This window comes from Eublepharis macularius, chromosome 2, assembly GCF_028583425.1.
Source record: "Eublepharis macularius isolate TG4126 chromosome 2, MPM_Emac_v1.0, whole genome shotgun sequence".
NCBI lineage: Eukaryota > Metazoa > Chordata > Lepidosauria > Squamata > Eublepharidae > Eublepharis > Eublepharis macularius.
The window spans coordinates 167869256-167897202 of NC_072791.1; the positions used below are offsets into that span (position 1 = coordinate 167869256).

The 27947-nt window shown below is 41.8% G+C and overlaps 1 protein-coding gene across 1 annotated transcript in view; it reads right to left on the minus strand.

The window, feature by feature from the left end:
- Positions 1-1569: 1569 nt before the first annotated feature.
- HEG1 (heart development protein with EGF like domains 1) overlaps positions 1570-27947 on the minus strand; it is an 84869-nt gene continuing 58491 nt past the window's right edge. The window contains exons 10-19 of the mRNA XM_054972162.1: positions 26072-26191; positions 21906-22000; positions 17664-17722; positions 15764-15924; positions 14057-14191; positions 9368-9410; positions 9199-9236; positions 8829-8916; positions 8002-8176; positions 1570-6238 (exon numbers count right to left, since the gene is read on the minus strand). Coding sequence (XP_054828137.1) covers positions 6089-6238; positions 8002-8176; positions 8829-8916; positions 9199-9236; positions 9368-9410; positions 14057-14191; positions 15764-15924; positions 17664-17722; positions 21906-22000; positions 26072-26191 — 1064 coding nt within the window. The 3' untranslated portion in view covers positions 1570-6088. The remainder of the gene's footprint in view (positions 6239-8001; positions 8177-8828; positions 8917-9198; positions 9237-9367; positions 9411-14056; positions 14192-15763; positions 15925-17663; positions 17723-21905; positions 22001-26071; positions 26192-27947) is intronic.

Sequence of the window (27947 nt, forward strand, 5' to 3'; positions counted from 1 at the left end):
CCCACTGGAGTGAAAAAAGCAGATGGTAAAGGGTCAGTTATAGGGGGAAGGCCAAGGATGGATAACAGTTAAGCACCCTCCTCTTCTCTTGTGTGCTGATTTTCCACAGGAAATCATGCCCTTCTTTATCTTGGAGAAGCAGAGCCCAAATTTCAAAGATATACACTAGGGAAGTTCCACTCTAGGGAAGTTCCAACTAGGGAAGTTCCACTCTAAATCTTGTTGAAAGTAATAGCCACTTGGAGGTCTTCTGGGACTAAAATCAGGGTAAAATTCTGGGACTAAAATCAGGGTAAAATTCAAAATAGGAATAAATATATGGTTCTATGTAAGCTGCTAAACCAGTTGCTTTGCTGATGAATTATTCCATGTGCCTGATAATCTTCATTTCCCTGAGGAAAAATGATAGGTGCATAAGCCATAACAGCTCAGAGAACCTTAACCCCTTTGTAATAAAACACATTCAAAGCCTTTTCAATTCTTTAGAGTTGAGTGGGACAGGAATTTAAGAGTAATTATGGATTATGCCTAAGGCTGTAAGAAATGATCAAATCATAGCCCCAGCATCAAGAGAACCACAAAGACAATTAGGTGGTGCAGGATATTGCTGATTACCTCTGAGGATTTGAAATACTTGTGTCACTCATGATCATGTGACCAACTGTTGCCAGATTTATCACCGAATTTGATAGATTTTAGCATAGACATCAAACCCTGATTAAGAAAGGGTACCTGATCTTGTTTTTAAAAATTATAATAGCTTGGATACACCAGAAATTTCTGAAACAGAAGTGGAGTGTGACTTTCTCACCTGCCCGCTCCTCTGTGCTGCGGCCCCAAATGCCCCTAAAATACAACTCCTAGTAGACAGGGAACCCCTAGAAACTGTATCACAAGCAGGGTATACAGTAGGAAGGGGGAAATCACTGAAAATCCCTGACCCTGCCCAAATCCTCTACAGGATTCAAACTAGTATTTTGTAACACAGACTTTCAGCTAAATTTTTATGGTTGCCAACTCCTAGTTGGTAAATAGCTGGAGATTTAAGGAGGAGGAACCTGTGGAGGGCACGATTTGAAAGGGGAGGGACCCCAGCAAGGTACAATGCTACCCTCCAAAGCAGGCATTTTTTCCAGGGAAACTAGTCTCTGTAGCCTGGAAATCAGTTGTAATTCTAGATTTCCAGGCCCCACCAGGAGCTTGGCAACCCTTGATTTCATAGACTGAAAACATGAATAAACCCACTTAATGAAACCAGATATTCTCTGAGTTCTGAAATGATGTATTTCAATGCTCGTTTTCAAAAGATGATCCACTGGGAACAAAACCCATAGCAACAATTACCAGGCAAAAGTTTCTATCCCCTTTGGTTGCAGAGATTAAAGGGGAAAAGCATATCTTCACAACCAAAGGGGCTAGAGACTTACAGTTGCAGCAGCAGCGAGGAAACTACACAAACTCATCACTGTGTGGAAAACACCATTCATCTGTTACCTTTGATTTGCATATTATCTTGTCCCCAGCAATAAAAACTAAGATTCAGACTATTATTAATATTTTATTGTATCTTTTTATTATACTGACTAGAACGTCAGATTTAAAACATGTTGGATGTTGGTATAAAAATAATCCAATCCTTAAAAATTATACTTTTCAACTATAATACTATATAATTAGTGGAGGGTTCAAATAAGGTACAACTTTAAATAACACTGTGTTGGAAAATAAAATTTAAACAAAACAACTCGAAAGTTATATTCACAGATATGCGAAGCTGAAATCCAGAACAATGTACAATACACAACCGCAGGTTAACTCATGTACATTCAGAGTCATCAGGAAGACACGCACCAAGGCCATGCCCTTCTCATTTGAAAGAGATGACAGACGTTGAATGCAATGCTGAAGGCTGTTTTGAGAGTGGCTTTATTTTTGTAGATAAGAAGTCTAAACAAATTTAATTTGGTATGTAGAAAGCAAAAGAACTTGAACAATTTCATTTAAAAATGAACCAGTTGTTAAGAACTATACGTACTGGGTTTGTACTATAGAGTCAAAATATTTCAAGCTTTCCACATTATAAAGGATATCCTATAAGGTTATTCTCAACATATGAAAAAAGCCCAATGCCACATATCAAAGTATTACAAATTTGTAGTTCCATGTACATCTGAGAGTGCCATTCATTCCTGCTTAATAAAAGTTGTTATTGCTGTGTTTTGCATCACTATGGAAACTTCCACTTAGAGGCACATTGTACATGTTTTGAATGGCATAGCTACAATATAAACATGGTTTTCCTCAAAGAGTTCTGGACTTGTTTAATCAAAGTGCTGAGAATTTGCTGTTAGAAAACCATAGCTCTCTTCACAGAATTACAGTTCCCCAGCAGCCCCAGCAAAGGAAATGTGTGTTAAGGTAGGTTAAAACTGTGATGTAGATATGACTAACAGTGCCCTCCTGAGCAGAGTTAATCCCTTCTAAACCCATTGACCTCAATGGACTTATATGGCATAATTCTGCTTAGGACTGCACTGTGAAAGGCTCTAGCAAACTAGTCTTGTTTGGTAACTTTTTTCCAGGCGTACTAAGAAAACGGCATCTTTTCTTTTAAAGGTGGGGGTCTTACAGTTGGGTTTCTTTCCCCACATAAAACAAAGTGCTTCAGCCATTGTCCCTCCTGCATCTGTGTTTCTGCACATGCACACACCCAACAGATGGATTAGCTCAGTTAGAGACGGCTGCACTGACCATCTGTTAGGCCCAGGTGCATGAGTGGACCACACTGTGAAACTGCCATCACTCGCACATCCTACAAAGAGTCCTTTTGCATGTACAAATAACTCTTACTGCATGAATGTATATATTTACCCTGTTTGACTCAGGTAAATGTTTATTATTCACATTGATCATTCTTGTATAAGAATGTACAGTTAGACTTGAGCAACAACTTACAAAGAATGTACTCAAGGCAGGACTTTTTGCATTTTTAAGTATAGCCTAAAGCAAATCACAAGCTTCAATCATCAATAATAATGGCAGACAGGTGGGATTTCCATTTATCGAGCATGACTTCACCTCCCCCCCTGTTGCTGCAGCCCCAAATTCCCCCTGAAATGCTGCTCTTGTGGGACAGGGGAACCCACCAGGAACAATGAGGGGGGGAGCTAGGAAACTGCAGTGGGAAGGAGGAATTGGCAAAAACAGCCCACCCCTTCCATCACTGGAAATCCTGTTGGATCCAAACCAAAATAACTGGCGTACTTTTTGTTATATTGCTCCCACTTAATAACTAAGTCCAAACAAGATGGAACCATTTGCTCTCTTCTTTTCAATTTAGGTAGCTGACATTGCAAAATACACCAACAAACGTGGCTGCCATATTCTTCATCATAAATTTGAGCTTGAATTCAGCCCCCCACAAATGTCACAGGCTATAGTTCTTCTAAATTCAATCAAAATTAAAGTTGTCTAATTTTCTAAAACGAGAACTAGACTAGTTTGTGAAGAATCTGTATTTTTTAAGCCCAATTAGCCTCTGTACTCAGAGTAAAGGAACTTCTAAATGCCAGATATTGGAGACAAACAAGATACAGCTGTCTTCACCATGCCTTCCTTTTAAACTGCTGTTTTAGACTCTTTCCTTCTTTTTGCAGTTTGTGGGGTGTGGCTCTCTTATTTTTCATTTCATAGTAGCTACTGCTGGTCACAGACAGCTGAACAACAGCAATCTGCAGTCTGTTTCTTACCTGTGCAGGAAACAGCCTCCACCCCGTTCCCCCTTGCCTTAAATTCCCACTCAAGTATGGAAGATTTCTGAGTTACCTTGGGTCAGTCACTTTCTCTCAACCTAACCTACTTCACAGGGCTATTGTGAGAATAAAAGAGAGAATGATGTAAGCTTTCAGTCTCCATTAGGGAGAATATACTCCATTAGGGAGTATAAATTAAGTAAGTAAAATAAAATATTTTATTAGCTATTTAAAGGGGAAAAGAAGGTACCTGTTTTTATCTGTCTTTTTACTTTAAAGGTCTATACCAATGGGCGGGGGGGGGGGGCAACTGATTTGCAAAGCCGTGTGGAGGTAAGAGGCTTAAATTCCCCCTCTCCTCCATATGTGACTTCAATTGGAATCCAATTCCCACACAGCTGATCTGATCACAGATCTGATCACCGATTTCCCAGCATCTCATCTATTTTGACTCTCACTTGACCAATTACCTAATCTGAAACAATTGCGTGGAGCTCGTCACAATATGTTTTGGACTTTTACTCTTTTGAACAACATGGCATAATTTACAATCTTGATCTCTCACCATTTCACCCCTGTTTGTGCATCACTGATGAGTAACTTCCAAGCATTGCTCAGAAAATGCTACCAGCTTCCTGCATGAGGCACAAGTCTCAGAATTTTACACCCTCTTTAGAATGTTATGATATCAATGTCTGTCAGGGATAAAACTTGGAGAAAAAAAGGATTGTATAAAAATCTTAGGTTTAACCATATAAAACAAATCACCATTCTCCAATGGTGATATGTTGTAGAATGGTTTGTCTTCTTCAGCATTATCATCATCTCTTAATTATTAAAGAGCTTCAAGCTTCTCCTGCAGCTGGGGTATATCTCTGCCAGGATAGGTAAAAGAAACCCCACAAGAAGTATGTTCTTGTGTGTTGAGCATATGGCCTTCAAGACGGGGGATGGGGAAATCAAAAAGAGTTAAAGTAGAACCCTTCCAGGGGCTACATCATTTAGCTAGTTCAGCCATGACCTTCAATTGTAATATCTGAATCAGGGGTCATCAACCTTTCTGAGCCTGAGAGCACCTTCAGAATTTTAAGGGAGAGTGGTGAGTACCACCGCAAAATGGCTGCCGCAGGTGCCAAACCAAAATAGTTGCTGCAGGAAGAAGGAAAACCATGGCAACCAAGGACATCACATTGGGGAACTCTGGTCTGAAGGAACCCTGAATTCCAAGCTACTCTGGGAGCCCTTCACATTTTATTTTGCAAGGAGTAGGTGCCTTTTGTTTACATGCAGGAAACAGCTATCTCAAATAAGCTGCTAAGATTCATTATCTCATTCGTAGGAATTATACTAAAATGCAATTAGATCAAACTTTGCATTTGAGTCAGCATCCCCCTCAATCCCTGTTGATGAGTTCAAATTCTTTTCTACAGGATTTCTGATGAGCAGTCTCATAACATTCTGCAGGGACCACAACTTTGGCGGAAATATTTGTTTCTAATTGCTATGTCTATGCCCTTGTGCAATCGTACAATGATAGATGAGGGCAAATGCACTCCCCTTACTTCCCTAAGGATTCTGAAACCAATTAGAGGCAAGAAAGATATGGGAAGGACAACAACTGCCATTTTGTTACAAACAGGGAAATGAAACTAGCCCTTCAAACCCAGCAAGAAGTAGCACTGCCTTGACACACAAAAGGGGTGACAAGTCACAGTCCATGAGGAAACAAAAGACATCTTTTGCTGCAAAACAAAAACAAAAACAGAACTGGGACACTACAAATAATGCAAGAACTCCCCTAGGCCACATTCATGTACAAGCCCTCAGCATTTGGTAAGCATATTACTAGTACCTAGTAACAGATACTTAGTAGTTGAGAACTGCCTCATCCATAAAATTCACTCAGCTTTGCATAAAAGGTTGGGCACAAACACAGAACTAGAGATTATTACCTGTAAACACAACACACCCTAGTGGCATTCAATTTAGAGTATCATCCATAGCGTTTGCTTGTTAGTTTTGCTTTAGTGATCTATTATCAAATTCTTGTTACGTGTGGTAATTAGTGGTGACAGAAAAAGTAGAACTCCTGCGGACACTCTATTGAACAGTTTGCTCCCCACAGAACTGCAAGTCAGCACGCTTTATCTACTTGCTTTCAACAGCAACTAGAAATGTCTCCTTTCAGGCAACTCTGTTCCATGTGCTTCAAGGGTTCAAAGTCCCTCTTCTGTATGCAATTGTGGTAATATTTGAATTGTATAATAGCAGAGTGTAGCCTGCAGACATAGCCTGTAACAACTTGTCCATCTGCCATTTCTCTTCCTGCAATTCTGTTAAAAGTAATCTCGTCTTCTGCTGTCATCACTAATGAAAGAAGGGTTGTATTGCCCAGGGTAGATGCAGGAATGTCGGGAACCCGGTAAACCAGTGTAGGGAGGATACAGTCCATTTCTTTCTAGTTCAGGATTCCTTAGGTTTGTTGGCTAGAATAACAGACAAATAAGAAGGAAGGAAACAATGAATCAATACGTTCCATTCATAATATATGTTATACTAATACAAGATAGTATTATGAAGTGAAGACAGAGCAGGGCAAAGAAGCATCTCTGACAATGGGGTGACGCCTTACAGAGTAAGTTTTCTCCCTGCCTGCCTTCCTCTCTCTCTCTCTCTGCTTTCCCTGCCTGCCTTCCTCTCTCTCTCTCTCTCTGCTTTCTCTAACCCAATTCAAAATCTTGGAATACCTGAACTTGGAAATGATGCAAATTTGATCCAACTCAGGAAAATGAATTGTTGATGAATGGTTTGGCCATCTCCTCAGATAACATGCTAGAAGGCAAACTTTGTCCTGACATTTTTATTTGCATAAATAAACTGTAGTGGACCTATAGCTACAGGAAGCCAGAACAGCTGCTGTAGCACAGTAGTTAAGTAGTTTGGCTGCGAATCAGCACTCTACCGGTTCGAAGCCCACTACTGCCATGAGCTCAGCAGGTGGCCTTGGGTAAGCCACTCCTCTCAGCCCCAGCTCCTCAGCTGTATTGTGGGGATAATAATAACACTAACTTGTTCACCACTCTGGGTGAGGCATTAATCTGTCTAGAAGAGCAGTATATAAATGCAGTTATCATCATCATCAACAACAACAGTGGGCACATAAAAATTCAGCAGATTTTGTTTTGTGTTCTGGTCTGGAACATACCCAGGCATTACTGGAAAGCCTTAGCGGTAGCTAGTAAGCCAGGATCAGAAAGGGAATATGGGCAACACCCCATTCTCCCCTTTGGGGAAAATTCTTAATGAAGCACATGAAGTAAGTCATAGCTCACTTATGGAGACCCCTGCTGAGGTTTTCAAGGGAAGAGGTGATTTGCCATTGCCTGCCTCTGCAATCCTGGTCTTCTTTGGAGGTCTCCCATCAAATTATTAAAGGCTGACTCTGCTTATCTTCCGAGGTCTGGCAAGATTGTGTTTGCCTGAGCTATCCAGGTCAGGGTATATGATCTTCATTACATGAAGGTAGTGAAGTGATATGAGGACACCACCCTTTCCTGGAATGAAGAAGTTGAAGCATGAACTAAGTGTGGGAGGCAGAACAATCCAGAGGTGATCTGAAGTTGTGGTTTGCCATTATTAGTAGGCCTCATGAGGGTGTTAGATCCTGGAGACACAGGTCATTTCAGCCAGGAAAGAAGGAAGGCTGATTGGCTTATTTGCCCAAGTGAAGGTTGTGAACATTTCCAGGATACAATCTCTCACTGAGGCCAAGATGAGAATCTTGGGAAATATTAATAGTGACTCTACAGAGGAAGACAGTGCAGATAGTTCCATATACTATTATGATGCTGTTACAGCTATCCTTCCCATCATGGTCTTTTGTTGCATACAGGTAGGTGAATGCACATCTGTCCCCTTTAAAACCAGTGTCTTGATGTCCCCTTGACTACTGCTTCAGTACCATAGAACAAGAACCACAGAGCAAATAGAGGAGTTGTGTTACATAGTACAAGGAAATACCAGTGGATTGTACAGCACATCTCCCCAAGATAAAGAACCATATAATTATGCCTCAGTTATTGCCTCCCATAATTCTTGTTTTGTGTTAAAGCACTGATCTGGAAGCATGGGAAGATATGCCTGTGCACCTACCCTTATAAAATTATTACACGACAAAAGGTCATACAGCCTCTCCAGATTTGCTAATATCATCATTATCGACAACAATAAAAAGCTCAGAAATTGCTACCATATAGTAAACATCTGTCATCTGTAACAGGTTTTTAGTGCTTCCGTTCTCTTGCATTTCTATGGTTTCTCTCCCCCAGTCCTGAACTCGAGGGTTTTTTGGGTATTCAGCATATGGTGACATCTGGAAGTCTCCACTTTTGAAGATGAGCTTGCTTATGTCATTTTTATTTTTCCTGGAAGAAAAAGAATATACACGTAGATCAACTAAAAAGAACACGAGACTGTCATAAAAGCCACTTATCTTTTTCATATCCATTTCCTTGGGGAAAAAGAAAAAGCCTTTCTTTCTCCGCATCTATCTTATTCATGCTTTTCATTATTTGTGATTTTATCAGCCTGGTACTCCTGACACATTTCTTTTTGAAATGTCTCTGTGTTTCTCTGAAGTGTTAGACATCCCATATTTTTACAAAAAAACATAATAGTGCTAATTGCTTTTGAAATAGATGATATAGTGCCAACTGTTCAACAAAATATCAATAGATATACATTTCCCCACAAATTGAAAATTAATTTTATAATAACAACAACAACAACAACATTCGCTTTATATACCGCTCTTCAGGACAACTTAATGCCCACTCAGAGCAGTTTACAAAGTATGCCATTATTATCCCCACAACAAAACACCCCATGAGGTGGGTGGGGCTGAGAGAGCTCCAGAGAACTGTGACTGGCCCAAGGTCACCCAGCTGGCTTCAAGTGGAGGAGTGAGGAATCAAACCCAGGTCTCCAGATTAGAGTCCCGCCACTCTTACCCACTACACCAAAGTTTAGTGCTATGTAACCTGTTACAAAAATAAACCTTGGGCTGAGGATACCTACTGGCAGCATGTAACTATGAGAGCTATCCCCAAGATGAGCAGAAGTACTCCTCCTGCAGCTGCAATTACGATGGTGATTAGCTGATAAGCTAAAACAAAAACAGAAGTTGTTCAGTGACAAGTTGCTTCTCTGAAAGTAAAAACTGGCTGAATCCTGCCCGTTGCCTCCATGTATCCCCTTAGCACTGTGGTGCTGTGGAATGTTCAAAAACATTCAGTTGGTGGAAAGAAAGTTCAGCTCATTTGTTGACAAACAGTGTGGTTTCTTTGAGAGAACTGAAAAATCAGTTTTGCTACAGTAAAATCTACTGGGTGTGGTGGTGATATAAAGCTAGGGTAGAGCATGGGCTGCTAACAGACAAGATACTTACGGTTTCCACAGTTGAATCCTCCCAGTCCAAATGGGCAACTATAATAGAAGAGAGACATTGTGTTCAGTAGACAAACCTCAACTGAAGCAATATCAAAATAATGAAAAGGCATCCATTTGGGGGTAGACGGATGGGAAGCAAGGATAATTAGTTCTATAGATTCTGGTACCTCACACAAGTGTCATTCTCAAGTTTATACCCATCTTCACATGCTAAAAAAAAAAGAGAGAGAATGTCCATTAACACATGTAGGCAGAAGACGGAGACAATATGAATAGCAACTGGCACTTGGAAAGTTACTTTATGGTAGAGGGGATGTTCCTTCTTTCAACAGAAGGTGCCTGCAACTGAACTGAGGGTTTATTGGTAGCAAAAGTAACTTGTTATGCAGCTGCTGTTTGAAAGGGAGAACTTCAAGTCTCTTTAGTCATGTGTATATATCTATATCTTATATACTAATAGCCAAGTAGCCCTGATCTGAGGATACTTAAATCCAGGGACTAGAACCACAATCGAACAAGACAGATCTTCCAAACACCTGAAAAATGCCCCAGGCTTGCAGAAAAATCTGAAATAGAAAAAAAATACAGTGGGGAGTTTAAAAAAAAACAAAATGACAGAAGGAACACCTGTAGATGCTCTTGGTGGCTGTTGCTAGGCAACCATAACAGTTTAGCTAGTACTCCAAGCTTGATTTCTGTCAGTAAAAAGCAGGGTGGGGGAGGGAGGGCCCTTTCCAGGGCTCTTTTGGCTTTTAAGGAAGGACTCAGGGGGCCAGGTCCAAAGTAACAACCAAACAACTTGATACCACATGACTTGCATGACACACTCAGGCCCAATGGCTTCTAATGTTCAACAGCCAATGAAAACCCCAAGCCAATGAAAACTCACTGGATGACTTTGATCCAGAGGCATGCTCTGGCTAATCTACTTCTCTCAGAGTTGTTGTTAGGATAATATGGAAGAAAGGAGAATGATGTCAGCTGCTTTGAGTCCCCATTGTGAAGAAAAGCAGCATATAAGTGAAGTCCAGAAATATAGGTCAACATGGGGGGCAGATAAAAGGTAAGTTGTTTAGTGGGTTTGAAGGCGAGAAGGACATTGGGAAAGATGAGCATATGGAGGCTACCAGGAGGAGGGAAAGAGAAAGTAGTGTGGGGAAGGGAATACAGGGGAAAGTGAAGTACCCTCCTCCCGCAAGTCCTTGCAGGCTCTCCACAATGTAACTGGACCTGGCTCTGCCAGCACCATGCAACTGGGCCATACGGGAGAGGTTGAGTGGGAGAAGAGGGAAAGAGGAACACAGTGGGGGCAAACAAAGGTGGATGGGAAGGAGAGAAGGAAGCAGGAAAAGGAGAGATACTATGGAGTAGGCAAGGATGGGAAAGATGACGGGGGGATGTGGGAAATGGGATGATCCATGCAAGTCCTTGCGGGTCCCCCTTATCTGCATCTATATCTACATTTCATTTATATTCCACTTTTCTCCTCAGTGGGGACCCCAAAATGCTTTATACCATTCCCTCCTCCATTTTATCCTCACAACAGCCCTATGTGGTAGGTTAGGCTTAGAATAGGTGACTGCCCAAGGTCATCCAGCAACCTTCCATGGTAGTGTTGGGATTTGAATCAGGGTCCCCCAGTCTTTAACTCTAACCACTTCACCATACTGTCTGAATGTAAAACCAGTTTTACAGATGCCAACCAATATTTGCAATGATTTTCAGAAAGTACAGCACTAACAAAACTGCAAATTCATTTCAATAGCCTTATTCCATTCAGTTTGGGGCCACTTAAAGTCACTAAACAGGTAAAGGATTGCTGAGGTACTCTATAAAAATTATGTATTTACTTATCTTATTTGTAAATCAGAAAACACTACATAGTTGTATAGAAGCAGAGAATTTTATATTTAAGTGTTCAACAAAACCCAGTTGTTTACAAATTTATTTGACTGAGGTCTTATTTCCTTTTTATATTAAGTTAATTAGGCTGGAAGTAGATCAAGATGGGTATTCATGTTAGTCTGTCTGTAGCAGTAGAAAAGAGCAAAAGGCCAGTAGTATCTCTAAGACTAACAAAATTTGGGTAGGGGATGAGCTTTCATGAGTCACAGCTCATTTCTTCAGATACTTCAGGTTGGAAGTGCCACAGTCCAAATTCTTTCTCTTCTTCTTCATCTTCATCTTCTACTTTTTCCACCCCTATATTATTGTATCCTACCAGCAACTCCCTGGAGTAGTCTGAGAGTGTATTACTGGCCCAAAGTCGCTCAGCAAGCTTTCATGGCAGACTGGGGATTCAAACCTTGTCCTACCAGATCTTACTCCAGCACTTAAACTACTACACACCACTGGCTCCATGTTAGCTAAAGTGCTTTAGGCTCCATGGGCAGTTCCTATCCCAGGATATTTCTAATCAATAATCTTCCCAGAAAGCTACAAATTAACAAGCATTGACAAAACATATGCATGATACCTACATTAAATGCTTGATGCCATTGCCAACATTCTGAATTCTCCAAATTTATAAATAGACTTATTTATTTAAAACATACATATGATCTCATTTTATTCTAGCAACTGATGACCCAGCTCAGGACAAGGCAAACTTTGCCATCTGTCTACCAACTAGTTGGTATGATGCCACACAGCAAAAAAAAATAGTTCTAAGCAGTCCTGTGTTGCTCTTAGAGCAATATTTTGTTAAGTTAATCATAACCAAATAGCACTGTTTTGATTTCCGTTTGTTTGTCCATGTAAATAATCTATGGAAAGGGAGGAGATTATCCAGACAGAAACTATGAAGGTAAGCTTAAGAAGCTAGATGCAGTTCAACGTGTTGACCAATAGGGGGAAGTATTGATCAGTAAGAATGCCAAAACTGCATTGGCCTACATAACAGTATTTAAGCAAAGCAGCCTCAGAAGCATAAATGATTGTGTCATTACCCAATTTAAATTGCTCCCCTTAACTATACTACCCCCACCAATACCCAAATGTTTTCCCTTACAGAAAGAAAAGCATATTGGAGACAGGTATTGCACAGTCTCCCCTATTGGACCTATATTCAAGATTTCAGCCTCCTTAAGATGCTTTTTTATGGTAGGAGAAGAATACACATAACCAGGCTTTTTGTTTGCATGTGCAAGCTGTGGTACTCACTGATATTAGGCAGGCTTGGGGGAGGGCTCTCCCAAATCCTTGGGGGAGAATTGGTAAAAATTGATTGATGAAACTATATAGAGGTACCGGCACTTTTTAAAAAATAACAAAAAAGCACTGCACACAAATGTATATCTTGTGTCATTGTAGCCTTTGCCTTTATTTATTTATTATTTATTTATTAACAAATAAAATGTATGTATTTATTTATTTATTAACAAATAAAATGTGATACAAATCCTTGTATTATTCTATTCCTGCCAATCTCAAATATTAAAAAACAAAGTGTTAAAAATAGCCTCTCTTCCACATTATGAGAAACACAGCAAATAATCTTTCCCTCTTTTCTTCTACAGCTGGAAATTAATCTTTTCTATTTAAAATGTTCAAGTGCAATGGCTTAGAGCCAAGCTACAAGTGACGAATTACACTTGCCTGTCAAGTGAACAGACTCACGTGTGTTCCTCCCTGTCACCCCTATCCTATCACTCCACTGGCAGCAGAAGTTTGTGGAAGTGGATCTTCGCTGCCCTGTCCTTCCCTCAGCACCTCCACCCACTCAATCTTACAATTACCACTTTTGTGAAGCTTTCTCCGTTTGCTTCTTTCTCTGTATTCAAGGTGTTTAAAACTCAGGCCTTTGGTCCCTCAAGTTACTGTCTATTCAGACTGGCAGCAGCTCTCCAGAGTCTTTCACAGGTCTTTCACATCACCTACTACCTGATCTCCTTAACTGGAGATGCTGGGGGATTGATCCTAGGACGTTCCACATGCAAAGCAGGTGTTCTACCACTGAATCAGAGCTTCTGTCCTTTTAAGCCAAAAAAAGCCATCTCCCCACCCCACCCCACCCCACCCCGTTAAAACAATCCATCCATGGAGGCTCATGAATCCTTCCAGATTTCAAAATGTTCTGGGGATTTTAGAATTCCAAACTATTGTGAAACTTGGACACAGGAAATCAGATGATAGATCCCAACCCATAGAATTTGCATAGAGTACTAACATCTAAGCCATACACAAACACATGGAGACAAACACATCCATAAGGTTCAAAACTAATCAGGATGGACCCAAAGAGCCACATACATACACACACACACAAGCACACAAGGCAGATAATAATTTGAAGCTACAATTTGAAGTTATCTAAATTTGATTAGTAATGTCCAACAGAGTAATTCAGTGCTATGGCTTATAAGCATGAATGTTTTATCTACCTTCTTTATCTGGGTAAAGTCTTTGTATCTATTAATTTGAAATGATATGAAAGATACAAAACAGACTGTGCATCAAAAAGCAGTTTTTTTGCTGCCATTGGAGATCAGACAAAACAGAGACCAAAATAACTGTGCTATGTCCTTACTGAAAACTGAACTTTTGCCATAGACCTGCCCCCTTTTATTCTTTTCATTGAATCTTTCTGGCTTGCACAGTATGCTGTGCAAAAACATACTATTATTGCTGCATAGAGGGCAACCAAGAAAAGATATCCCCAATTTCTACCACAGAAAAATCATCACCAACTAGAGAAAACCTAAGCTGTTAATATTTATTCATAGCACTGAGCTTCTTAGAATGCACACACACACACACACAAACAAAACTCATACATTGATCCAAGAAAATCCTTTGAACTGGAACCAAAAGACTCAAGAAGAATCTCAGCAAACCAGCTGTGTAAGACACAATACCTCTGCAGGAATGATCCAGCTTATTATATCTGAAGTATCCAGGCTTGCACTGGCAATCTGCAATGCCACTGAAGTCCACGCATGCAGAAGTTTCTTTGTCGCACTCTGGATCCTTGTATTTACACAGACCTCCAGCTATCACAAGAAGAACATTGGGTAAACCATAACTGTGCTGAGAAAAAGTATACCTTGATTGGAATCTCTCTTTCCAAACACCATACAGTGATTAGATTCTGCTTTTATGACTTGCTTGACTCCATTATTTCCCTCTGAAATAGCTTACAGTACCAACCAGTACAATTCTCACTCATATTTAAAAACAGACAAAAACACATTCACATTTTTGTTTTATGCAACCTGAATGGCTAAAATTTGAGGATGAACACCACAGTTTTAGGGAATATGTGGAATCCATTTTCTCTTTAACTAAATCTCACTTATCTAGCAGCTCCCACAAAATAAATGCAGTTCCCAAAGGGCAGTATATCTATTGTTTGTTTTAAACGGAAGCTTCATTGTCACACAGTCTAGAAAGTAGGTGGTAAAAAGTAAAATTATTTTTAAATCTTCAGTTAAATTAACTTGTCTCACAAACTGACAGCTAACAGTTTTTTCTGTGAAGTTAAATCACAAAACATGGTTTCTGAACAAGCCCCTGAACATGCCATAAAACAGTATCATTTCACATCACTGCCTTATTTCTCTTTAAAATACAGCTCAGTGGCTTGGATATCACCAAAAATATCCATTGACAGGATGATTTCTATCGGCAAAGCAAGAAGCCTCCCCTCCCCTCACCTGCTGCAGCTCAAAACGCACCCCCTCAATGCTGCTCTTTGGGGACAGGGGGTCTGCTGCTCGCAGAGATTGGCAAAAATGTTCCTCCTCCCTGCCCACAGATATTGAAACCATCTCCAGAATGGAACCGAAAGCATATTATGTATTAGTAACATTTACCAATGATGAAGCAAAATGCAAATTCAGAAAAAAATTTCTTGCATATTTTTATGCCATTTTTTAAAAATGCCTGAAATGAATGATGTCAATCATGCTGGAAGTTTTCTTGCATTAATAATTTGTGTGAGCATGTTTTTCATCACTAAGTATGTCCTTGTCTGTAGAGGCTATTTAACATTATAATTATAATTCTTTTGCTTAAATTCCATCATTTATATCAAAGGATTAATATTCTAGTGGGGGGGGAATTGAAAAATTTACTTCCCTAGGAAACTCTGCTGCAATATAATCAACCTGAAGATCTTTGTAACTCTGATACAAGAAAAAGAAAATTTGCTCTCTATCTCATCTCATCTCATCTCAGTAACTCTAAGAACCTCAGATCATTTGGGGATTGCTTCAACCTACAGAGTGAAGATAAGACTTCTGTTGTTTAGCTGTGGCCAGAATTCAATGCTGAATCTCTAAGATGAAAGGCCTGTACACAATGGCCTTAATCCCACCGTGTATCCCGTCTTCCACTGACAAGAATATTTTTGTTGGGAAGCAGATTCACACATGTAGGAAGAAAAAGTTAGAAGTGTGGGATTTTTTTTCCTATATGGGCTTTAAAGATACCTTCTGTTTCAGTGAAATAAAGCTTTTCATGGAGGACTGAAGAAACAAAATTTTCTCCTTAATTTTTTTAAAAACTATTTTTTAAACGTGCAATTACACTTCAAGCCACAATCTATACTAATGCCAGTTTACCTCTGTGAAGCTGGGTAAGGCTAGACATGAACCGGCAGGTCTCGGAGGACGCTTTGCAAGCTCGAATGTGGCTTCGCACAGCACTAACAATGTCATAAAGGGTGACATTGGAGACTACAGAAAAGGTGCTTGTGATGGAAACTTGAATGGAAGCCGATTGCCTGCAAAGAAAGTGAAAAAAAATTAATCTCTTCATTCACCATTTTGACTTTGAAGAAGAGTAACTCTTAGGAGTGAAAACTTACTGATACCACACACATAATATGAATTTGGGTTTTTTCCCCCCAGGCTGGAGAACAGTTGCTATAGCAAACCGGAGATCCATGGGCTGGATCCTATGAGCCAAAATCTGCTCATAGACCCAAATATTTCTCACCTCCCCCTTCCCCCAGCAGCCTTCTGGGATCCTTAAAAAGTTGGTACTGAGCAGTATGGGAGCTCCATGAACAAAATGTGATGTGATATGGGTGACTAATGTGAAGATAGGCAACATTGCATCTCCTTGCCATTACATCAGTGCAGTTTCCTCTGATGGAAGAGGCTCTGTTGCAACAAGAGAGAAGCAGGGTCAAGCCTCCCAACTCCCAATTTTTGCAGCATTCCCCATGCCCTCTGTCGTTTTGTATACAGGGGGTCCTATGACTGACGTGTTCCTTCTGGATATCTCAGAAAACAACTTGGGAGGGGAGGGGGAGGAAACAGGAATAATATACAAACACCCTCTGTTCACAGTTCAGAGAAGCCAGCCCCTTGTTTGCCAATGGCAGCTTCTATAAAAGAGCCAAGAAGCTCCATAAGCGTCCATAGCTCATAGTTAGAACACCTACCTAGGTATCATCTAGCCTGAACAATTTTTGTTCTGCAGAACATATTGCACAGACATGCCCAGGAAGAACTAGAACTGTGCTTTGGTTTGGATCTAAACCTGCCCTTGTGAGAGTGGGTGCAACCTGTGCTCACCCAACATCTGCTGACTGCCACTTCCCACTGCAGCACACTGTTCCACATAGTACACCCATTATGGACAGTAGGCTGACCCTCAGGATCAGCCATATGAAGGGACACAGGGAGCCTCGGTGGGGGAGGGAAGGTATAAACAATATATTCTGTGAGCTGAACTCCCCTTGTAGTTTACTGGATTCATTCTAGAGAATGAACCAAGGCTCAGCATGCATGATCTCATAGCCAAACCAATAGCAGACAGCAATGGACTTCATACTCTTCTGAGAATGTGGAGTGGAAGCAAGAGGAAAAGTACATATTCCAGGTCAAAGGAGAATCCATACTATGACTTTTCTGTCCACTGGGTGCAGGGCTTTAATGTTTCACCACTTCTAATAGGAAATTGTGGGACAGAATAAATGGTGTTTTTCTAGCGTGCGTATCAGAATGTAAAGTGGTGCCAAAACTGCAGGAATATCATAAACTATCAAAGTTATAGGCAAGGGTTCAAATCAGCTATGGAATGCACTCTCTTGAGTTATTTGCTTGGTGTTGGATGATATGAATTTTCAGAGTCGCATAAAAACTCCCCTGGGACTTTTGTTAAATATGATATTTTGTTAAATATGATGTATTTTGTCACTTTGTAAAAGGTTGGTTGGTTGTATATTCTCATTTTCTGTTTTTGCCTCTGTTATTGTGCTTTGATTCTTTCTCTTTTTCATTATATGTTAAGTGGCTGCTCTTAGCTAGCTATAACAAGTTGTACAATCATATTCCTGAGTTGCTTTTACTATATGAGATGGGACAGGCCTTTTTGTTATTTATTGTTGCTTTGAATTTTATTACTTTGACAGCCTTTGAGTTGGAGGGGGGATATATTTTTCCCCAAATGAATGAATGAATAAATACTAGTCCTCCCTATCCAGCAGACCTGTAATTGCTTGATGTACCTTACCTTGATGCTTTAACTGTTGAAGTGTAATAGCCAGGCAATGCTGAGAGAGATGTGTTCAACTAAAAAAAAAGAGGGAACGAATTGCTATTTCGAGACTGAATAGAACACACTGAAATTAGCAACAATATTTTCCACCACTGAATAATAAGGTGAGTTTGTACTAGTTGTGAAAGAGTAGCTCTGAATGCATAACATTTGAAAAAACAAAATTGGCCACCTGAGTCATAATGTATAAATAAAATGCAAAAAAAATGTGAGAAAAGACCTCTGTACATTATAAGGACTAAGAACTTCTCAAGATTATGCACAGTTTTATAAGGCACATCCTCTGTGCTGTAGGATAGCTGAAGGCCCCAGGTATAAACTTCTACTATACTCTTTAAGAGTCATCTGGATAAGACACTGAGACCCAATCACAGATTATCCATTTCTTTAAATGCCAATTAATGTCAACCGGGAGGGGAATAAATTAATCAGAAGCACCAGGAACAGGAGTTTTCTTCCATGCTGTTCTCTTGATGAAAAAGCACTCCCTCCTGATAAGCTGTTTGGCCCAATAGGGAAACTTATGGGCATCAGGAGCATAGAAAAGACTTCAAGGCAATTGTTTTGTTGTGTAAAACGGCTGTCACAAAGCAAAAAGATGTGGATTAAGAACGTTGACATTTTTGAGAGCGAGGGGAAAGCCAAGGGTGGCCTTAGTGACCATGATCATGACACAAGCAGCTGTTGTTGGACATCACTAGCCCTGGAGCAACACTACACGCACCAAATCATGAGCTAACAGGCCTCAGCCTCATTTTTTAAATTTGATTGTCTGTTTATAGTCTGGCTTTCTCGCGGAGACTCATTTGCCCTTGAGTAACTAGCAGAACAATCCTGGGGGAGGGGGTGAAAGTGTGCAGGAAGTCGACTAGGATTTATGATGGCATATCTTGGACTTACACCATTGTAACCCTCTTCTACAATGGTGCAGCAGCCTGACACCACTCCACCTGGGTCCCCACTGGCGCTCAGCAGTGGCGGGTGGGCACAGGCGGAACTGGGGCATAACTCCTTGAACTGATGGGCTGGGCATGAGTTAGTCAACTCCCTATGCCATTTCAGGCATGGGAACTCCCCCAGAAGCAGCAGAAAGTTATGCCTCAAAAAAAGTTGGTGTAGCCCACAGGTACCTATTATAAGGGAAAAGTCGCCTCCACCCCCTCCACCCTGCCTGGGCCCACTGACGTTGCCTAGCTGAGCACAGGATGCTAACTACCACGGTGACCAAACTACTCACGTCCTCATGGTGGCTGAGTCCCCACCCCATGGACAATCATCCCTCCACCCACTCTATATAATCTCCTGCCAGGGTGCCCACGAACACAGTGAGGATGTGGCCAGAGGCTCTGCCAAAGAGCCCTCTGCTGCAGGGACTTAGAGTGTGAGGTTAGAGAGGGTGCACACAGTGACAAGAGTGTGCAAGGGAAACTCTCTGAAATTTGGGGTGTTCCTCACACTTGCACATGAGAGGAGAGCTAAGTCCTGATTGCCTGACTGACCACTCCCACTCAAGTTCCCTTACAGGTTTCCTCTCCTAAGTCATGGCTCAGGGAGGGGCGAGGGTGCACCAAAAGGTAAAGAGATGAGGAACTGGCTGCCTCTTCACCAGCAGCACCCCCCAAATGCTGGCCTCCATAGTTGGGGCTCAGCGGAGGGGTGTGCCCTGCACCAGAGAGCCAGCACGGCTCATACCTACCAAACAGGCAGCCATTCAGGAAACCACGCAGATGTTGCTGTTCAGGGGTGGGGGCACAAACCATGTGAGGGTTCCGTCATTGCAACCTTGGGTCAGTGTGACTGGAAGCTCACTTCCAGTACTTCCCTGCAAGGGCAGCCACATAACTCCCTCCCTCCCAGGATCAGCGCCCTGAGCAGTCATGGCAGCGATCTCCTTGTCCACCATAGGGTTGAGCCTTCTAGCCAGTCCTGCAGCTGCCCTGGATGGAACCCCCCCTCATCGGCTCCTTCTTGTACAAGGAGACAGTCACCCTACACCTCTCTTGAGGCGGGTTGCACTTTCCAAGGAGGGGGCACTTGACCACATCCTGGGGCAGCGGCAGCAGGGGGGAGCGTGTGATGCCTCAGCTGCTGGCCTGACTCTTCCTGAATGCAGGAGTGAGTGTGCACCCTGCACGTCACTTTCTAAGCAACTCTCCTGCCCATGCATGGGGTCCTTCTCGGGAAAGGTACCTCTGTGGCATTGTGGTGACTATGATAGCGAGGGGGAGTCTTTGTGCCCCAAGCACCTGCTCTCTGTAAGGGGAGGGGGAAACATTGGCAGGCAGCACCAAGGAGGCAGTCCATGGTGGAGTGGAGCCTTAATAGCCTGCCTGAGCCCACCCACTGGCCTTTGGTCTTCCCCCCTCCCACATAGGGCTACCTCAGAACTGGGCGCCTCAGTACAGGTGCTGTGCCTGGGGGGCCAGTGGTCCTTGGTCACCTGCTCTATGGGAGGGAGGACTGAGGTGTTAATATGCGGCATGGATCACTGCCCATGCATTGGATGCACCATTACTTGCTACTTGCAAGTCTGTTAAGAGGGGTAGAGTAGCCATTGAGGGATGGTGGCACAGTTGCCAGGGAAACAGGAAGATGTGCACTCCCTGCTGCAGCCTTGCCATGCCTTGGCAGGGTTGGCCATGGTGGCACCGGTCCTAGATCTCTCACAAAAGTCCTTAAGGAGGAGACAAGTGGGGCCACAGATACGCTGGTGTGCAAGTGCAGGCAGGAAGGCAGGCCTTAGGATTGCACTGCCCATGAGGTCTGTGGTGAAACGGGGCCTTTCCTCCCACTGGTAGACCCCGCTCTGCCTACCCCTCCCTTTTCGCCTCTGGCCAGGCACCTGAAGGGGCTGTCTCCCTTTCCTGTCTCTGGGTAGTTACTGCCACCACTGTCCTTGTATGGGGTCCTGGTTAGGCGGGACAGCCTCCTAACCTCCCTCCTCTGCTAGTGTGTCATGTTTGACTGTACCCATTCATCCATGCCAATGTTAAGTCTGATGTTTATTGTCCTGAGTTACTTCAGTATTGTAACTGATCTCATGTTGTGACTGATGAGTACGTTCCTTAGCTTTTGAAAATCACTTTCGTTTTCTCCTTCTCACAGCATAGCCCGGCAGCTGGCAAAGCTGCGGACAATGGCCGATTCCAGACGGCCCCCCCGCCTCGCGAAACGTCGCGCGTCGTCGTGCAGAAAACGCGAAATATCACGTTTTCTCGCGCAAAACTCACGCGAGAAAACGCGATATTTCGCATTTTCTGCGCGACAACGCGCGATGATGCGCAACATTTCGCGAGGCGGGGGGCTGTCTGGAATCGGCCAATTTCTCCCATTGATATTTTTGGACTGACCTTGGATGTCTAAAATGTTGCATTTCTCAGTATCTTGTCTGCCTAGTGTGTGAACTCCAAAAACGTTTCCCAGACTGCCTCTGAACTTGTGGTTTAGGAGGGAGGGGGTTGTTTGAGTATATAGCCTTGTAACTGCCTTGAAACTTATTCCTTTCAAAGAGAAGTTGCCATGCTCATAAGCATTTTACTTCATGTAATCCTATCGACCTGTGTATATGGGAAAGGCTGATTTTCTGAATAAAAGTCATTTAACCAAGGACCTGTGTCTTGCTGAGATGATCCAGGGATCTACCTGCCATATCCTGTCATCCATAGTCTGACATAGTGGGCCCAAGCGGTTGGGGGATTATGTGAAACAGAAGAGCTTTCTTCCTTCATAAATTCCAAAAATCATTTATTTAACTTCTAACTATACACAGGCAAATATACAGTGAACAGAAGGAATAATACAACACAAACAGAAATGCCTACTCTCTCCCCCTCTGCTTCTCTATACTCATGCGCTAATTAGATGTTGTGCAGGGCAGGCCCGATCCTTTGATACCTGGGGTTACATTAGATCTACATCTCCCCTCAGAGCCATCTCTCCCTCCACTCTTCAGCCACCAACTGTCAACTCTCAACTCCCACTGACTCCCTCTCCCTCCAATCACATTCTACTCCAGAACTGGCCCCTCCCCTCTGTAGCCCATAGAAAGTTAACTCCACAAACAGAATGGCATTTCTCCACAAGGTCTAATTCCCCCTTGAGCAGAGGTCAGTGACAAAAGCTTTTTTAAGCTCCAGAGATAATCCTTGTTGTACACCACTGTGAACAATATCATGTTTATGACATTTTGACACTTACTGCATTGATTAGATCTCCTTCAATTTGACGAAGCTCTGAATACTTTCCTCCAGTTGTGTTAAACGTTAGGGGAAACTGGCCAACAAAGGTTCTTACTGAGGAGAAAAGGACAACTTGTTAGTTAATATACAAATGTACACACGCACACAATCAATTCCCCCCCCCCAAGGAAATTCACATCTTCCTCTCAAAAATCAAAGCCAGAAACATACAGGCACATTCAGCCCCAAGCTCTTCTCAAGTACTCCTTTACTTGTCTTTTATTTTTAAAGAGGAGCTGTGTTTCTAAAGATCAAATTAGATGCTGCAGAGCAAACGCTTACATGTCTCCTATCTTACACCACAGTCTCGGGCAGAAGTAGGGACAGTGAGATTATTCATTTTCTCTGGGCTTGTTGTTCCATTCCAACAATGCAATCCTAAAACAGACTTATACAATTAGAAAACAACTTAGAAGAAAATTATTGGAGTTGGGTGCTAAGCCTACCTGCTGCCCATGGCTATCATAGCAATTTCTAGAATGAACAGGTTTCACCTGCCCCGTCTTAATATATATTAAAATAATTATGCGCTTTTGAGATATGCAGATGACACCACATTACTGGCAGAATATAGTGAAGACATGAAATGACTACTGACGAAGGTTAAAGGAGAAAGTGCCAAAGCAGGATTACAGCTGAACATCAAGAAGACAAAAGTAATGACTGCTGAGGAATTACACAATTTTAAAGTTGACAATGAAGAAACTGAAGTTGTTCAAGATTTTCTATTCCTTGGCTCAATCATCAATCAACAGGGAGACTGCAATGAAGAAATCAGAAGATTGAGACTTGGAAGAGCAGCTGTGAGGGAGCTAGAAAAGATCTTTAAAGATAAAGATCTCTCTCTGGGAACTAAGATCAAGATAATCCAAACTATGGTATTCCCCATTACTATGTATGGAGGTGAAAGCAGGACAGTGAAGAAAGCTGACAGGAAGAAAATTGATTCATTTGAAATGTGGTGCTAGAGTAGAGTTGTGTGGATACCATGGGCAGCCAAAAAGACCAATAAATGGGTACTTGATCAAATCAAGCCTGAATTCTCCCTAGAAGCTAAAATGACAAGACTAAGGCTATTGTACTTTGATCACATCATGAGAAGACAAGATTCTCTGGAAAAGTATATAAAGCTAGGAAAAGTGGAAGGCAGTAGGAAAAGAGGAAGACCTAAAACAAGATGGCTTGACTCAATAAAAGAAGCCAGGTCCTCCAGTTTGCAGTTAATGACAGGATGTTTTGGAGGCCTTTTGTTCATAGGGTCACCATAGGTCAGAGGCAACTTGACAGCACATAACACACACATGTGCTTTCCATCCATAAAACAGATAATTTAGGATGGGTTACCACCTTGTAAGCCACCTTGCACCATAAGAAAAGGCAGGAGATATCAATGAGTGGATGGATGGATGGTTTAGCTAGACAGAAGACAGACAGATAAACAGCTTAGCTAGCTAGACAAATATACAGGTAAACAGCTTAGACAGAGACAGACAAACAAGTAAACTAAACACATACACGGGCCATAAAAATATCAATTACAATAAAAGACGCTTGCCTCAGACAACAAATAGCCTCCAACACCTTCTCTTAACTTATCAAAAAAAACCCTCCCAACAATAAAGCCATTAATAATTAAAATCCATAACAATTCAAATAAGCAATGCTAAAAATATTAGATAGCTCTGCCATTGAACAGTAGCAGAAATCATAAAAGCCCTAGTAATTAAAAACATTAAATAGGTACCAGAATGCCAGCAAGAGCAGGCTGAGATTCCCTACATCAGCATTGCTACATCCCTTATGACCAGTCACTGTACTTCCAAGAGCGGGGGTACATGGAGAAGGACCAATTTCAGTCTATTTATTTTGTTCCATGAACTTAATGAAAGTCACTGAGAAATGAATTCTGTGGGGGCTTTTGCTATACAAGAATTCATGTGTATAAACTGCCTCTGCAAGACATAGCATAATTTTAACCTTTCAGAGGAACCAATCATTTTTACTAAGCTGACATGGCCACTTTTGTCTAATAATGGAGCAACTTCACACATATCATTCAGCACCTTGCCAAAACCGGCAAGGAGAAAACTAGGCCTTATTTTTCTGAACTGTCTAGATAACACAGAGACTATTTACTGCCAAGAATACCATCAACTAATAACTTCACAATAAAGTTCACTTAAGAGTTTAAGGTGTAAAATTATATATGTTCTCAAACATCAGAAAGTAGCAACTATCAAACACAATTATGTGAACAAATCATGCAAAAGGGTTTTCCAGTAACAAAAGCGAATGGGATCCAATTTCATAAAAATGCACGGCATTTGCAGAAGCTAATCTTCCCACATTTTTGCAATATTTGGGACCAGTTTGGTCCCACTGAGCCCTCATAGCTTCTGGTTGTCAAGCAGAAATGACATTATTGGATCCTCCAAAGTGTGCTTGTGTGCCATTTCACTGCATGCTCTGGGACTCCTATTCTGCCTCCTTCTTTCCCCCCTGCCAGCCAGTCAGGTGATCGGGGCTGGGGGGCAAAAGGTGAGGGCAGGGGAACTCCCACCCCCACAAGGGGGCTGGGCATCTCTAGATGGATACTCAGCCAGAAAGTAACTTTATTGACCTAATCACGATGTAGAGTTGAAAGGGGAGAGCAAGCACAAGACTATGAGGCTGAACTTTTTGATGGCAAGAATGCCTTAGCAGTTTACATGTGGCAATTCAATAAAAAACATTCACTTTGCATACAACTCCCATGTTTAGTTGCATTACTTAAAGCTAAATATCCAGTTAAAATTACTTTTTGTACAAACTATGTCCCATGTAGCTAGTCCAGAGAAAACCAACTCAAAAAGAAGAGATAGGTGAAGCGTTCCCCCAAAAGGGACCAAACTGACGTGGGATAAGTGGGAATGAGTTTTGCGGCTAAAAAGGGAAGGAGTCCATAGCCAAGTAAAAATGCTTTTGGGTAGGTCAGCTGGCTGCAAGATTGGAATGGAAGAATCCAAGAGAAGAGGAGCAGACAGAGAAACATAAAGGGTCAGTTTGGGAAGGGAAGCAGAATGGGAAAGAGGAAAAGCATTCTTCACCTGTCTTAATGAGGCAGGCCCAATGATTTCATACTTGTGGTGCTCTGGATTGGAAACAACTACCAGCTGGAAGTGGGGACACACGCGTACCTGTGATTTGGAAGAAGACTCAAAAGTGGAATCGGCTATAAAAATGAAGGACTCGGGGTGCCTTTCTTATCCACTTAGGTTTACCTGGGCACAAACAGGGAAGCACTGCTATTGCTTGAACTTGGTGCAATCTCCACTGGGATTAGGCCAAACGTGACCTAACCAAGATACAGGCCTAGTCAAGATCTGGCTGCCCAATGGTAGAATTTGGGTGGCTCTGTGGTTGATGCAATTTTAGGATCCGAGACTCCATTGGTTCAAGGGTCAGAATCTGAGGTGTCATAAAACACTTCAAACTTCCTAGTGAAAGGGGTTACCAGAGAAGAATACCAGAGTGGCATAATGGTGAGTGGTGACCGGAGATATGCCACAAACGACTGAATCAACTGGACAATTGTCCTGGATGAGCTGATGGCACTTCTTGAGCTCTTGGCTGAATCACCAGAGAAGCTTGTATTGTGAGGGAGATTCTAGGAGCGTTGGTTAGTCTTCTGAAAACTTGGGTCATTGCTTATAGTCATGGGTGTAATGGGCTCTAAAGACTCAAGCAAAAGAGTCTTGATTAATGTTCTCCTAATATTCTTCAGGCAGCCAAAAAACTTCCTCTTGAAAGCCCCCGGAGGATTTCATCTGCACTTCTGTCCAGAGGATCTTGGGATGCAAAAGACATGGGCGTCAGTGAGGGGGAACGGGAGCTAGGCAGCAAGGGGAAGGACCGCTACCAAAGACTCTTGAGAATTGCTGCCAGTCAGAGAAGACAATACTGGCCTTGAGTACTGTCTGACTCAGGATAAGACAGCTTCAGGTGTTTTAGGCAAAGGAAAGAAAGATCTATTTCTGCAAATTCCTTCTTTCTGCACGAGATTGGATCCAATCCTTTAAAAGTTTGAAACAATCAATAGCTTTATATATTATGGAGAAGCTTTTTTTAACCTTTCAGCTTTCTTACCTAAATTGCATTTTCCTTTTTCCATCTGGTAGCCAAGTGAACATGTACATTGGAATGAACCTTGTGTGTTAGTACATGTGGCCAAGGCAGGGCATGGATTAGACAGACATTCATCTATATCTGAAACAGAAGAGAAAAACTACTGTTTACAAGAAAACCCAAATATTTGCTATAGCAAAAGCAGCTGCCACCAGAGAGAAGGGGCAGCTGCAGAAGGAATGACTGAGTCTCATGCCTGCAATGAGTTTTGAATTGGTGACCCAAAAATGTCATGGGGGGATATGCCTATCACCACCCAGTGCTGCTCAGGAGAGAGAACTTAAGGGAAATCACCCCCAAAAAAATCCCTCTTTAACCAACAGACAACGACTAATCAAGTGGTATTCTCTGATATCCCCCTCCCTGTAACAGGTTCTGCTTGCCAGTCTGAACAATTAGAAGAGTTCCTTCTGCTAGCCATGCATCAACTCCACTTCTCTCCTGTTTTGGCCTTGCTCCACACTCAGATTCACAGCAGGTGAGTCTGACAACCTGTAGACACAAAGGCATCTTCCATGCTAGGAAGTCCGAGAAAAAGGGGAATGAATTTGTTTGGAATCATAACAGTTGGGGCTGCTGCCTGTATTTACCACTTCAGATGGGAGCTTGTTGCCTTTTCTCAGAGGCAGGGAAATGCATACACATTTTCTCCTTGAAACAATAGCACAAGTATGAAAGTTAATAGTGGCTGTGGTGCATTGTAACTGCAAAGCACTTATTGGTACCTGGCAGAAATTTTAATACAGGATCTAATCCGTTGTACAGCAAAAATCATTTCCACATCAGAACCACCTTATGAAGAAAAGAGCCCACTGATACAGACATTGGCCATCTCTGATACAGTCCATCTGACTAACAACAGTTAGTTAAGTATGGCAGCCTCAGAAAGGAGATTGGCTAGATGGGATTCTTTTAGCAGCAGCAGCAGCAATTAATATTATTTAATTAAATTTCATTTCTAGTATATGTTTAACCTTCCCATATCCTACAAAGCAAAAATTTCTGAAACATTTTTTTGTTACTATTGCTGCTTGTTGAGCTTCTAGATTAATTAATGCAAAGTCTCCGTTTTGTGGTGGGTTCTCATTCATACTGTTAAGAGCTTTTCACAAGTCTTAATTACATCAGTTTCTCACCCACAGCACAAGCATACAATCCTGATTTCTGGCTAGAAGGCCTCTATTAACCCACGAACCCTTTACATGAACAATGGTCTTTTCCTTGCCAACCAGATGGACACTGCCATTGGAATATGCCCATCAAGCCAGATATAATGCAGTTCCCATTATTAAGTTAAGATGGTCACAAAAGTGATCTATATTCCAACATCTAGTACTTTCTCTTCCTATATCTGGAATCAACATGTGGAAGGGTTTTTTTAAAACACATCTGCATCTGACAAAGAGAAATGTGGTTCTCGAAAGCTTATGCTACAGTAAAGTTGGTTAGTTTTAAAGGTGCTACTGGACTCCTCTGTTTTGCTACTGCAGCCTAACACGGCTAACGCCTCTGGATCTATGTATAATATTAAAACTGTTCAGTTCCTTTGGATAATATCACATATTACACATAAACTAGCATACATAAATATACCTGTGCATCATTTTCTCCTTCATGTTGTTAAGCCTGTGCTGAATACTCTATAATTCTGATGTAAACACTGACTGTATGTAGCACATTCAATGAAGATGGACAGATACAGTTTATAATATAACATTCAATTATTGTATTGTCGAAGGCTTTCATGGCCGGAGAACGATGGTTGTTGTGGGTTTTCCGGGCTGTATTGCCGTGGTCTTGGCATTGTAGTTCCTGACGTTTCGCCAGCAGCTGTGGC